The sequence below is a fragment of the Salmo salar genome, chromosome ssa12 (genome assembly GCF_905237065.1).
Source record: "Salmo salar chromosome ssa12, Ssal_v3.1, whole genome shotgun sequence".
Classification (NCBI taxonomy): Eukaryota; Metazoa; Chordata; class Actinopteri; order Salmoniformes; family Salmonidae; genus Salmo; species Salmo salar.
The window spans coordinates 264,255-279,609 of NC_059453.1; the positions used below are offsets into that span (position 1 = coordinate 264,255).

The window sequence follows — 15,355 nt, forward strand, 5'->3', positions numbered from 1 at the left end:
TACTAAACATTTACTAAACCTGTATTAACCCTTTACTAAACCTGTATTAACCCTTTACTAAACATTTACTAAACCTGTATTAACCCTTTACCAAAACTTTACTAAACCTGTATTAACCATTTACTAAACATTTACTAAACCTGTATTAACCCTTTACTAAACATTTACTAAACATTTACTAACTTGTATTAACCCTTTACTAAAAATGTACTAACCTGTATTAACCCTTTACTAAACCTGTATTAACCCTTTACTAAACATTTACTAAACCTGTATTAACCCTTTACTAAACATTTACTAAACATTTACTAACTTGTATTAACCCTTTACTAAAAATGTACTAACCTGTATTAACCCTTTACTAAACATTTACCATCCTGTATTAACCCTTTACTAAAGCTGTATTAACCCTTTACTAAACCTGTATTAACCCTTTACTAAACATTTACTAAACCTGTATTAACCCTTTACTAAACATTTACTAACCTGTGTTAACCCTTTACTAAACCTTTACTAAACCTGTATTAACCCTTTACTAAACATTTAATAAACCTGTATTAACCCTTTACTAAACCTGTATTAACCCTTTACTAAACCTGTATTAACCCTTTACTAAACATTTACTAACCCTATATTAACCCTTTACTAAACGTTTACTAACCTGTATTAACCCTTTACTAAACATTTACTAAACCTGTATTAACCCTTTACTAAACCTTTTACTCAACCTGTATTAACCCTTTACTAAACATTTACTAAACCTGTATTAACCCTTTACCAAACCTGTATTAACCCTTTACTAAACCTGTATTAACCCTTTACTAAACATTTACCTTACCTGTATTAACTCTTTACTAAACATTTAATAAACCTGTATTAACCCTTTACTAAACCTGTTTTAACCCTTTACTAAACATTTACTAACCTGTATTAACCCTTTACAAAACATTTACTAACCTGTATTAACCCTTTACTAAACATTTACTAAACATTTACTAAACCTGTATTGACCCTTTACTAAACATTTACTAAACCTGTATTACCCCTTTACTAAACCTTTACTAAACCTGTATTAACCCTTTACTAAACATTTGCTAAACTTATATTAACCAATTACCAAACCTTTACTAAACCTGTATTAACCCTTTACTAAACCTGTATTAACCATTTACTAAACATTTACTAAACCTGTATTAACCCTTTACTAAACCTTTACTAAACCTGTATTAACCCTTTACTAAACATTTACTAAACCTGTATTAACCCTTTACCAAACCTTTACTAAACCTGTATTAACCCTGTACTAACCCTTTACTAAACCTGTATTAACCCTTTACTAAACATTTACTAAACCTGCATTAACCCTTTACTAAACATTTACTAAACATTTACTAACTTGTATTAACCCTTTACTAAAAATGTACTAACCTGTATTAACCCTTTACTAAACATTTACTAACCTGTATTAACCCTTTACTAAAGCTGTATTAACACTTTACTAAACCTGTATTAACCCTTTACTGAACATTTACTAAACCTGTATTAACCCTTTACTAAACATTTACTAACCTGTGTTAACCCTTTACTAAACCTTTACTAAACCTGTATTAACCTTTTACTAAACCTGTATTAACCCTTTACTAAACCTGTATTAACCCTTTACAAAACATTTACTAACCTGTATTAACCCTTTACTAAACATTTACTAAACATTTACTAAACCTGTATTAACCCTTTACTAAACATTTACTAAACTTGTATTACCCCTTTACTAAACCTTTACTAAACCTGTATTAACCCTTTACTAAACATTTACTAAACTTATATTAACCATTTACCAAACCTTTACTAAACCTGTGTTAACCCTTTACTAAACATTTACTAACCCTGTATTAACCCTTTACTAAACATTTACTAACCTGTATTAACCCTTTACTAAACCTTTACTCAACCTGTATTAACCCTTTACTAAACATTTACTAATCCTGTATTAACCCTTTACCAAACCTGTATTAACCCTTTACTAAACCTATATTAACCCTTTACTAAACATTTACTAAACCTGTATTAACCCTTTACTAAACCTTTCGTAAACCTTTACTAAACCTTTACTAAACATTTACTAATCCTGTATTAACCCTTTACCAAACCTGTATTACCCCTTTACTAAACCTGTATTAACCCTTTACTAAACATTTACTAACCTGTGTTAACCCTTTACTAAACCTTTACTAAACCTGTATTAACCTTTTACTAAACCTGTATTAACCCTTTACTAAACCTGTATTAACCCTTTACAAAACATTTACTAACCTGTATTAACCCTTTACTAAACATTTACTAAACATTTACTAAACCTGTATTAACCCTTTACTAAACATTTACTAAACTTGTATTACCCCTTTACTAAACCTTTACTAAACCTGTATTAACCCTTTACTAAACATTTACTAAACTTATATTAACCATTTACCAAACCTTTACTAAACCTGTGTTAACCCTTTACTAAACATTTACTAACCCTGTATTAACCCTTTACTAAACATTTACTAACCTGTATTAACCCTTTACTAAACCTTTACTCAACCTGTATTAACCCTTTACTAAACATTTACTAATCCTGTATTAACCCTTTACCAAACCTGTATTAACCCTTTACTAAACCTATATTAACCCTTTACTAAACATTTACTAAACCTGTATTAACCCTTTACTAAACCTTTCGTAAACCTTTACTAAACCTTTACTAAACATTTACTAATCCTGTATTAACCCTTTACCAAACCTGTATTAACCCTTTACTAAACCTGTATTAACCCTGTACTAACCCTTTACTAAACCTGTATTAACCCTTTACTAAACATTTACTAAACCTGCATTAACCCTTTACTAAACATTTACTAAACATTTACTAACTTGTATTAACCCTTTACTAAAAATGTACTAACCTGTATTAACCCTTTACTAAACATTTACTAACCTGTATTAACCCTTTACTAAAGCTGTATTAACCCTTTACTAAACCTGTATTAACCCTTTACTGAACATTTACTAAACCTGTATTAACCCTTTACTAAACATTTACTAACCTGTGTTAACCCTTTACTAAACCTTTACTAAACCTGTATTAACCCTTTAATAAACCTGTATTAACCCTTTACTAAACATTTAATAAACCTGTATTAACCCTTTACTAAACCTGTATTAACCCTTTACAAAACATTTACTAACCTGTATTAACCCTTTACTAAACATTTACTAAACATTTACTAAACCTGTATTAACCCTTTACTAAACATTTACTAAACTTGTATTACCCCTTTACTAAAGCTTTAATAAACCTGTATTAACCCTTTACTAAACATTTACTAAACTTATATTAACCATTTACCAAACCTTTACTAAACCTGTGTTAACCCTTTACTAAACATTTACTAACCCTGTATTAACCCTTTACTAAACATTTACTAACCTGTATTAACCCTTTACTAAACCTGTATTAACCCTTTACTAAACATTTACTAAACCTGTATTAACCCTTTACTAAACCTTTACTCAACCTGTATTAACCCTTTACTAAACATTTACTAATCCTGTATTAACCCTTTACCAAACCTGTATTAACCCTTTACTAAACCTATATTAACCCTTTACTAAACATTTACTAAACCTGTATTAACCCTTTACTAAACCTTTCGTAAACCTTTACTAAACCTTTACTAAACCTTTACTAAACCTTTAGTAAACCTTTCCTATCTACACTGTCTGTCTGTCCATCAGTAGGATCAATAACCGTCCTTCTGTCTTTCTCATCTCCTCTCCTCTGTCCATCAGTAGGATCACTAACCGTCCTTCTGTCCTTCTGTCCTTCTCATCTCCTCTCCTCTGTCCGTCAGTAGGATATCACTAACCGTCCTTCTGCCCTTCTCATCTCCTCTCCTCTGTCCATCAGTAGGATCACTAGCCGTCCTTCTCATCTCCTCTCCTCTGTCCATCAGTAGGATCACTAACCGTTCTCTGTCCTTCTCATCTCCTCTCCTCTGTCCATCAGTAGGATCACTAACCGTCCTTTTGTCCTTCTCATCTCCTCTCCTCTGTCCATCAGCAGGATCACTAACCGTCCTTCTGTCCTTCTCATCGCCTCTCCTCTGTCCATCAGTAGGATCACTAACCGTCCTTCTGTCCTTCTCATCTCCTCTGTCCATCAGTAGGATGACTAACCGTCCTTCTGTCCTTCTCATCTCCTCTCCTCTGTCCATCAGTAGGATCACTAACTGTCCTTCTGATCTCCTCTCCTCTGTCCGTCAGTAGGATCACTAACCGTCCTTCTGTCCTTCTCATCTCCTCTCCTCTGTCCATCAGTAGGATCACTAACCGTCCTTCTGATCTCCTCTCCTCTGTCCGTCAGTAAGATATCACTAACCGTCCTTCTGTCCTTCTCATCTCCTCTCTGTCCATCAGTAGGATCATCACTAGCTGTCCTTCTGATCTCCTCCTCTGTCCATCAGTAGGATCACTAACCGTCCTTCTGATCTCCTCTCCTCTTCAGGAGAACTACAGCGTCCTGAACAAGAGGATTAACCACACCTGGGACTTTGTGGTGATGCAGGCTAGAGAACAGCTCAGGTAACGACACACACACACACACACACACACACACACACACACACACACACACACACACACACACACACACACACACACACACACACACACACCTCCGACACACACACACACACTCACCTCTCTAACCCTGTGTCTCTCTCTGTGTCTGTGTGTGCAGGGCCTCAAAGCAGAGAAAGAAGGCTGACCGTATCGTTCTGGAGTGTCAGGAGCAAGCCTACTGGCTGATCAACAAACCATGTGTAAATAGGCCACTATACTAATACTATACTACTGCTATACTACTACTATACTACTACTATACTACTGCTATACTACTACTATACTACTGCTATACTACTGCTATACTACTATAATACAACTATGCTATACTACTATAATATGACTATTACAATTTCTACTACTATACTACTACTTTACTACACTACTACTACTAGACTACTACACTACTACTACTACTACTACTATACTACTACTATACTACTACTAGTATACTACTATACTACTACCATACTACTATACTGCCACTATACTATTACTGGACTACAACTATACCACTACTATACTACTACTAGACTACTACTGTACTACTACCGGACTACTACTATACTACTATAATATGACTATTACAATTTCTACTACTATACTACTACTTTACTACACCACTACTACCAGACTACTACACTACTACTACTACAACTACTACTTTACTACACTACTACTACTAGACTACTACACTACTACTACTACTACTACTACTACTACTACCGGACTACTACTATACTACTATAATACAACTATGCTATACTACTATAATACGACTATTACAATTTCTACTACTATACTACTACTTTACTACACTACTACTACTAGACACCTACACTACTACTACTACTACTACTACTACTATACTACCACTATACTACAACTATACTTCTATACTACAACTATGACTACTATTACTATACTGCTACTACTACCACTATACTATGACTATGCTATGACTACTACTACTATACTACTACTTTACTACACTACTACTACTAGACTACTATACTACTACTATACTACAACTACTACTATTACTACTACTATACTACTACTTTACTACTACTATACTACAACTATTACTATTTCTACTACTAATATACTACTAGTATACTACTACACTACTACTACCACTGCTAGACTACTACCACTATTACTACTACTATTACTACTACTATATTACCACTATACTACAACTATACTTCTATACTACAACTATGACTACTACTACTATACTGCTACTATACTACTACTTTGCTACTACTATTATACTACTACTATGACTACTACTACTACTAATTTTACTAATATTACTGCTACTACTGCTACGGCTACTAATATTACTACTACTATACTACAACTATTATACCTTCCATGTGGCTCAGTTGGTAGAGCATGGTGTTTGCAATGCCAGCATGGTGTGTGCAACGCCAGGGTTGTGGGTTCGATTCCCATGGGGAGCCAGTACAATTCTTTTTTTATTATTACAATTTTTAAAAAATGCATGAAATGAAATGTATGGATTCACTACTGTAAGTCGCTCTGGATAAGAGCGTCTGCTAAATGACTAAAATGTAAATGTAAATGTATTACTATTTCTACTACTACTACTAGACTACTATTATTATTACTACTACTGCTACTACACTGATACTACTGCTATACTGCTACTACTACTACTACTACTACTACTACTACTACTACTACTACTACTATACTACTAGTACTACTACAGACCAGATCAGTCGAACCCAGACCCAGGCCAGATCAGTCTAACCCAGACCCAGGCCAGATCAGTCTAACCCAGACCCAGGCCAGATCAGTCTAACCCAGGCCAGATCAGTCTAACCCAGTCCAGTTTAACTGTCTCAGACACAAAATATTAAGATGTCATCTGTTAAAACCTTCAGCTGGAAAATAGATATAAGGGTAGAGAGGGAGGGAGGGAGAGGAGAGGAGAGGGGGTATAGAGACAAGGAGGAGAGGTGAGGGGAGGAGAGCGAGATGAGGGGAGGAGAGAGGGCGAGAGATAGAGGAGGAGACAGTGGAGGGGAGGAGAGAGGGCGAGAGGGTATAGAGGGAAAGGAGGAGAGACAGTGGAGGGGAGGGAGATGAGGGGAGGAGAGAGGGCGAGAGAGAGAGGAGGAGACAGTGGAGGGGAGGGAGATGAGGGGAGGAGAGGGCGAGAGAGAGAGGAGGAGACAGTGGAGGGGAGGAGAGAGGGCGAAAGGGTATAGAGGGAGAGGAGGAGAGACAGTGGAGGGGAGGAGAGAGGGTGAGAGGGAGGGGAGGAGAGAGGGTGAGAGGGAGAGGTGGAGAGAGGGTGGAGGGGAGTGAGATGAGGGGAGGAGAGTGGGTATAGAGGGAGAGGAGGAGAGAGGGTATAGAGGGAAAGGAGGAGAGAGTGGAGGGGAGTGAGATGAGGGGAGGAGAGAGTGGAGTTGAGGAAGATGAGGGGAGGAGAGAGTGGAGTTGAGGAAGATGAGGGGAGGAGAGAAGGTGAGAGGGAGAGGTGGAGAGAGGGTGGAGGGGAGTGAGATGAGGGGAGGAGAGTGGGTATAGAGGGAGGGGAGGAGAGAGTGGAGGGGAGGGAGATGAGGAGAGGAGAGAGGGTGAGAGGGAGAGGAGGAGAGAGTGGAGGGGAGGGAGATGAGGAGAGGAGAGAGGGTGAGAGGGAGAGGAGGAGAGAGTGGAGGGGAGGGAGATGAGGAGAGGAGAGAGGGTGAGAGGGAGAGGAGGAGAGTGGGTGAGAGGGTGAGGAGGAGAGAGTGGAGGGGAGGGAGATGAGGAGAGGAGAGAAGGTGAGGAGGCGAGAGTGGAGAGTGCACTCTCTCTTCTGTTCCATAATTCTCATGAATTAAAGAGTGAGGAGGAGAGGAAAGGAGAGAATGGAGGGAATAAAGATGGAGGAAATAGAGTGGAAAACATGACCAGGGCTAAGTGCTCACACTCTCTCTCAGAGCTAGCTAGCTAGCTGGCTGGCTGGCTGGCTGGCTGGCTGGCTGGCTGGCTGACTGTGTGTGTGTGTGTGTGTGTGTGTGTGTGTGTGTGTGTGTGTGTGTGTGTGTGTGTGTGTGTGTGTGTGTGTGTGTGTGTGTGTGTGTGTGTGTGTGTGTGTGTGTGTGTTTTTGTCTTGTCCCGTCCCATCCCATGTACAGTCGTGGCCAAAAGTTTTGAGAATGACACACAAATATACATTTTCACAAAGTCTGCTGCCTCAGTTTGTATGATGGGAATTTGCATAAACTCCCTAATGTTATGAAGAGTGATCAGATGAATTGCAATTAATTGCAAAGTCCCTCTTTGCCATGCAAATGAACTGAATCCCCAAAAAAACATTTCCACTGCATTTCAGCCCTGCCACAAAAGGACCAGCTGACATCATGTCAGTGATTCTCTCGTTAACACAGGTGTGAGTGTTGACGAGGACAAGGCTGGAGATCTCTCTGTCATGCTGATTGAGTTTGAAAAAACAGACTGGAAGCTTCAAAAGGAGGGTGGTGCTTGGAATCATTGTTCTTCCTCTGTCAACCATGGTTAGCTGCAAGGAAACATGTGCCGTCATCATTGCTTTGCACAAAAAGAGCTTCACAGGCAAGGATATTGCTGCCAGTAAGATTGCACCTAAATCAACCATTTATCGGATCATCAAGAACTTCAAGGAGAGCGGTTCAATTGTTGTGAAGAAGGCTTCAGGGCGCCCAAGAAAGTCCAGCAAGCGCCGGGACCATCTCCTAAAGTTGATTCAGCTGCGGGATCAGGGCACCGCCAGTACAGAGCTTGTTCAGGAATGGCAGCAGGCAGGTGTGAGCGCATCTGCACGCACAATGAGGCAAAGACTTTTGGAGGATGGCCTGGTGTCAAGAAGGGCAGCAAAGAAGCCACTTCTCTCCAGGAAAAACATCAGGGACAGACTGATATTCTGCAAAAGGTACAGGGATTGGATTGCTGAGGACTGAAGTAAAGTAATTTTCTTTGATGAATCCCCTTTCCGATTGTTTGGGGCATCCGGAAAAAAGCTTGTCCGGAGAAGACAAGGTGAGCGTTACCATCAGTCCTGTGTCATGCCAACAGTAAAGCATCCTGAGGCCATTCATGTGTGGGGTTGCTTCTCAGCCAAGGGAGTGGGCTCACTCACAATTTGGCCTAAGAATACAACCATGAATAAAGAATGGTACCAACACATCCTCCGTGAGCAACTTCTCCCAACCATCCAGGAACAGTTTGGTGACGAACAATGCCTTTTCCAGCATGATGGAGCACCTTGCCATAAGGCAAAAGTGATAACTAAGTGGCTCGCGGAACAAAACATCGATATTTTGGGTCCATGGCCAGGAAACTCCCCAGACCTTAATCCCATTGAGAATTTGTGGTCAATCCTCAAGAGGCGGGTGGACAAACAAAAACCCACATATTCTGACAAACTCCAAGCTTTGATTATGCAAGAATGGGCTGCCATCAGTCAGGATGTGGTCCAGAAGTTAATTGACAGCATGCCAGGGCGGATTGCAGAGGTCTTGAAAAAGAAGGGTCAACACTGCAAATATTGACTCTTAGCATCAACTTCATGTAATTGTCAATAAAAGCCTTTGACACTTATGAAATGCTTGTAATTATACTTCAGTATTCCATAGTAACATCTGACAAAAATATCTAAAGACACTGAAGCAGCAAACTTTGTGGAAATTAATATTTCTGTCGTTCTCAAAACTTTTGGCCACGACTGTATATATTGTTTTCTTTGTATATATTTTCTATATATTTTTAATATCAATTTCCATCTACGGACTGAAAATACTCTCCGGCAACCCGCCTCACCCAATGTGGTACGGATCTGCTATTTTTACACTTTAGAACCAGAACCCCCATCAGCAGCTAGCCTGCTAACTAGCTACTAGCTAGTAGTCAGTTAGCCACTGCTAACGGTCATCACCATTAATTTAACTCAGTCAGCCTCAGCCAGGTCAATTCCTGCCAGTCTGTACAGCGTGATATCAACCCAGTGCATATCGGACTGCTTTTTCTCTAACACATCTCCGGATTCCTACAGCAAGCTCTGAACCTTTACACCGGATCATCGCAGCTAGCTAGCTGCTATCCGAGTGGCTACTCCTGGCTAACGTCTCTGTCGCGAAACAAGCACCGGTTAGCCTGGAGCTAGCCTCGAGCTAGGCCCATCTCCCGGCTAGCTGAAGAGGTCCATCAGCTAATTCTTGGGCTACAATACCTCTTTGCCAATTGGCCTGGACCCTTTACTGTCGACACGGAGCCCCGCCGATCCATCACGACTGGTCTGCCAACGTAATCGCCCGAGGTGGTTTCAACAGGATTTTCCATTGCGACGTCCCCAGAGGCCCATCTGCTAGCCCCGGCCTGGTAGCTGTCTGAATCGCTGTGTCTCCAGCTAGCCTAGCGTAGTAGCTGTCTGAATCGCTGTGTCTCCAGCTAGCCTAGCGTAGTAGCTGTCTGAAAAGCTGTGTCTCCAGCTAGCCTAGCGTAGTAGCTGTCTGAATAGCTGTGTCTCCAGCTAGCCTAGCGTAGTAGCTGTCTGAATAACTGTGTTTCCAGCTAGCCTAGCGTAGTAGCTGTCTGAATAACTGTGTCTCCAGCAAGCCTAGCGTAGTAGCTGTCTGAATAACTGTGTCTCCAGCTAGCCTAGCGTAGTAGCTGTCTGAATAACTGTGACTCCAGCTAGCCTAGCGTAGTAGCTGTCTGAATAACTGTGTTTCCAGCTAGCCTAGCGTAGTAGCTGTCTGAATAACTGTGTTTCCAGCTAGCCTAGCGTAGTAGCTGTCTGAATAGCTGTGTCTCCAGCTAGCCTAGCATAGTAGCTGTCTGAATAGCTGTGTCTCCAGCTAGCCTAGCGTAGTAGCTGTCTGAATAACTGTGACTCCAGATAGCCTAGCGTAGTAGCTGTCTGAATAACTGTGTTTCCAGCTAGCCTAGCGTAGTAGCTGTCTGAATAACTGTGTTTCCAGCTAGCCTAGCGTAGTAGCTGTCTGAATAGCTGTGTCTCCAGCTAGCTAGCCAGCTAGTGTCTCTCCCTAATGTCCTAACCCTAATGTCCTAATCCTAATGTCCTAACCCTAATGTCCTAACCCGAATGTCCTCTCCCTAATGTCCTAACCCTCTCCCTAATGTCCTAACCCTAATGTCCTAAACCTCTCCCTAATGTCCTAACCCTAATGTCTTCTCCCTAATGTCCTAACCCTAATGTCCTCTCCCTAATGTCCTAACCCTCTCCCTAATGCCCTAACCCTAATGTCCTAACCCTAATGTCCTAACCCTCTCCCTAATGTCCTAACCCTAATATCCTAACCCTAATGTCCTAACCCTGTCCCTAATGTCCTAACCCTAATGTCCTAACCCTAATGTCCTAACCCTCTCCCTAATGTCCTAACCCTTTCCCTAATGTCCTAACCCTAATGTCCTAACCCTCTCCCTAATGTCCTAACCCTAATGTCCTAACCCTCTCCCTAATGTCCTAACCCTAATGTCCTAACCCTAATGTCCTAGCCCTAATGTCCTAACCCTAATGTCCTAACCCTAATGTCCTAACCCTAATGTCCTAACCCTAATGTCCTAACCCTAATGTCCTAACCCTCTCCCCAATGTCCTAACCCTAATGTCCTCTCCTTAATGTCCTAACCCTAATGTCCTAACCCTCTCCCTAATATCCTAACCCTAATGTCCTAACCCTTTCCCTAATGTCCTAACCCTAATGTCCTAACCCTCTCCATAATGTCTTAACCCTCTCCCTAATGTCCTAACCCTAATGTCCTAACCCTCTCCCTAATGTCCTAACCCTAATGTCCTAACCCTAATGTCCTAGCCCTAATGTCCTAACCCTAATGTCCTAACCCTAATGTCCTAGCCCTAATGTCCTAACTCTAATGTCCTAACCCTAATGTCCTAACCCTCTCCCCAATGTCCTAACCCTAATGTCCTCTCCTTAATGTCCTAACCCTAATGTCCTAACCCTCTCCCTAATATCCTAACCCTAATGTCCTAACCCTCTCCCTAATGTCCTAACCCTAATGTCCTAACCCTAATGTCCTAACCCTCTCCCTAATGTCCTAACCCTAATGTCCTAACCCTAATGTCCTAACCCTCTCCCTAATGTCTTAACCCTAATGTCCTAACCCTAATGTCCTAACCCTAATGTCCTAACCCTAATGTCCTAACACTGTCCCTAATGTCCTAACCCTAATGTCCTAACCCTCTCCCTAATGTCCTAACCCTAATGTCCTAACCCTCTCCCTAATGTCCTAACCCTAATGTCCTAACCCTAATGTCCTAACCCTCTCCCTAATGTCCTAACCCTAATGTCCTAACCCTAATGTCCTAACCCTAATGTCCTAACCCTCTCCCTAATGTCCTAACCCTAATGTCTTAACCCTAATGTCCTAACCCTAATGTCCTAACCCTAATGTCCTAACCCTAATGTCCTAACCCTCTCCCTAATGTCCTAACCCTAATGTCCTAACACTGTCCCTAATGTCCTAACCCTAATGTCCTAACCCTCTCCCTAATGCCCTAACCCTAATATCCTAACCCTAATGTCCTAACCCTGTCCCTAATGTCCTAACCCTAATGTCCTAACCCTAATGTCCTAACCCTCTCCCTAATGTCCTAACCCTTTCCCTAATGTCCTAACCCTATTGTCCTAACCATAATGTCTTAACCCTCTCCCTAATGTCCTAACCCTAATGTCCTAACCCTCTCCCTAATGTCCTAACCCTAATGTCCTAACCCTAATGTCCTAGCCCTAATGTCCTAACCCTAATGTCCTAACCCTAATGTCCTAACCCTCTCCCTAATGTCCTAACCCTAATGTCCTCTCCCTAATGTCCTAACCCTAATGTCCTAATCCTCTCCCTAATGTCCTAACCCTAATGTCCTCTCCTTAATGTCCTAACCCTAATATCCTAACCCTCTCCCTAATATCCTAACCCTAATGTCCTAACCCTCTCCCTAATGTCCTAACCTTAATGTCCTAACCCCAATGTCCTAACCCTAATGTCCTAACCCTCTCCCTAATGTCCTAACCCTAATGTCCTAACCCTAATGTCCTAACCCTAATGTCCTAACCCTCTCCCTAATGTCCTAACCCTAATGTCTTAACCCTAATGTCCTAACCCTAATGTCCTAACCCTAATGTCCTAACCCTAATGTCCTAACCCTCTCCCTAATGTCCTAACCCTAATGTCCTAACCCTCTCCCTAATGTCCTAACCCTAATGTCCTAACCCTCTCCCTAATGTCCTAACCCTAATGTCCTAACCCTCTATCTAATGTCCTAACCCTAATGTCCTAACCCTCTCCCTAATGTCCTAACCCTCTCCCTAATGTCCTAACCCTAATGTCCTCTCCCTAATGTCCTAACCCTAATGTCCTCTTCCTAATGTTCTAACCCTAATGTCCTAACCCTCTCCCTAATGTCCTAACCCTAATGTCCTAACCCTAATGTCCTAACCCTAATGTCCTAACCCTCTCCCTAATGTCCTAACCCTAATGTCTTAACCCTAATGTCCTAACCCTAATGTCCTAACCCTAATGTCCTAACCCTCTCCCTAATGTCCTAACCCTAATGTCCTAACCCTCTCCCTAATGTCCTAACCCTAATGTCCTCTCCCTAATGTCCTAACCCTCTCCCTAATGTCCTAACTCTAATGTCCTAACCCTAATGTCCTAACCCTAATGTCCTAACCCTAATGTCCTAACCCTCTCTCTAATGTCTTAACCCTAATGTCAATATGCCTTGGCCTCTCCCTAATGTCAATATGCCTTGGCCTCTCCCTAATGTCCTAACCCTGATGTCCTAATGTCCTAACCCTAATGTCAATATGCCTTGGCCTCTCCCTAATGTCAATATGCCTTGTCTATTGCTGTTTTGGTTAGTGATTATTGTCTTATTTCACTGTAGAGCCTCCAGCCCTGCTCAATATGCCTTAGCTAGGCCTTTTGTTCCACCTCCCACACATGCGGTGACCACACCTGGCTTAACTGGTTCCTCTATAGACAAAACCACTCTCATCGTCATTCAATGCCTTGGTTTACCTCCACTGTATTCACATCCTACCATACCTTTGTCTGTACATTATGCCCTGAATCTATTCTCCCACGCCCAGATACCGGCTCCTTTTATTCTCTGTTCCGAACGCACCAGACGACAGGTTCTTATAGCCTTTAGCCGTACCCTTATCCTACTCCTCTTCTGGTGATGTAGAGGTTAACCCAGGCCCTGCAGCCCCCTGCACAGCTCCCATTCCCCAGGTTCTTATAGCCTTTAGCCGTACCCTTATCCTCCTCCTCCTCTGGTGATGTAGAGGTTAACCCAGGCCCTGCAGCCCCCTGCACCACTCCCATTCCCCAGGCGCTCTCATTTGTTGACTTCTGTAACCGTAAAAGCCTTGGTTTCATGCATGTTAACATCAGAAGCCTCCTCCTAAGTTTGTTTTATTCACTCCCTTAGCACACTCCGCCAACCCTGATGTCCTTGCCGTGTCTGAATCCTGGCTTAGGAAGGCCACCAAAAACCCTGAAAATTCCATCCCTAACTACAACATTTTCCGCCAAGATATAACTTCCAAAGGGGGTGGAGTTGCAATCTACTGCAGAGTCCTGTCATACTATCCAGGTCTGTTCCCAAACAATTCAAGCTTCTACTTTTAAAAATCCACCTTTCCAGAAACAAGTCTCTCACCGTTGCCGCTTGTTATAGACCTCCATCAGCCCCCAGCTGTGCCCTGGACACCATATGTGAATTGATTGCCCCCCCATTTATCTTCAGAGCTCATGCTGCTAGGTGATCTAAACAGGGACATGCTTAACACCCCGGCCATCCTACAATCTAAGCTAGATGCCCTCAATCTCACACAAATTATCAAGGAACCCACCAGGTACAACCCTAAATCCTAAACCATGGACACCCTCTTAGATATCATCCTGACCAACTTGCCCTCTAAATATACAGCTCTTCTGTTTTCAATCAGGATATCCCTTGCAGCAACTTGCCCAGGCCTCCCCCCGTGCTTCTCCTTCACCCAAATCCAAATAGCCGATGTTCTGAAAGAGCTGCAGAATCTGGATCCCTACAAATCAGCCGGGCTAGACAATCTGGACCATCTCTCGCACTGCTTTGCTTTATCTTGGCCAGGTCGCAGTTATAAATGAGAACTAGTTCTCAACTGGCCGACCTGGTTATTAAATAAAGGTGAAATAAATAAATACAATTAAAATGTGTGTGTTTTGCAGCCAGGAGCCTTTGACCTGTTGGATCTGGGACCTGAGAGATGCAACGTCCTCAGCTCCCGAGTCACACTGGTCAGTAACCTGGAACTCTGACCCTTGACCTCAATAATCACTCATAACCTGAAACATGTTGCTCAGTAATAAAACTAAATTCTCTCCTTCTCTCTGTCCTTCTCTGTCTCTCTCTCTCACTTTCTCTTTCGCTCTCTCTCCATGTCTGTCTCTCTCTCCATGTCTCTCTCCTCTCTCTCTCTTTCTCCTCTCTCTCTCTCCCCTCTCTCTTCATCTTTCTTTCTCCTTCTCTCTTTCACCATTCTCTCTCTCCCTCCTCTCTCCCCTTTTCTCCCTCTTCTCTCCCCTTTTCTCTCTCCTCTTTCCATATCGCTCTCCATCTCTCTCCTCTCTCCCCTTTTCTCTCTCCTCTTTCCATA

General features: G+C 41.9%; 1 protein-coding gene across 1 annotated transcript in view; it reads left to right on the plus strand.

Annotated features, from left to right (window-relative positions):
- Positions 1-15,355, plus strand: part of LOC106607567 (regulator of G-protein signaling 11) — a 228,398-nt gene that overhangs the window by 115,438 nt on the left and 97,605 nt on the right. The window contains exons 7-9 of the mRNA XM_045690465.1: positions 4,550-4,626; positions 4,784-4,865; positions 14,928-14,996. Coding sequence (XP_045546421.1) covers positions 4,550-4,626; positions 4,784-4,865; positions 14,928-14,996 — 228 coding nt within the window. The remainder of the gene's footprint in view (positions 1-4,549; positions 4,627-4,783; positions 4,866-14,927; positions 14,997-15,355) is intronic.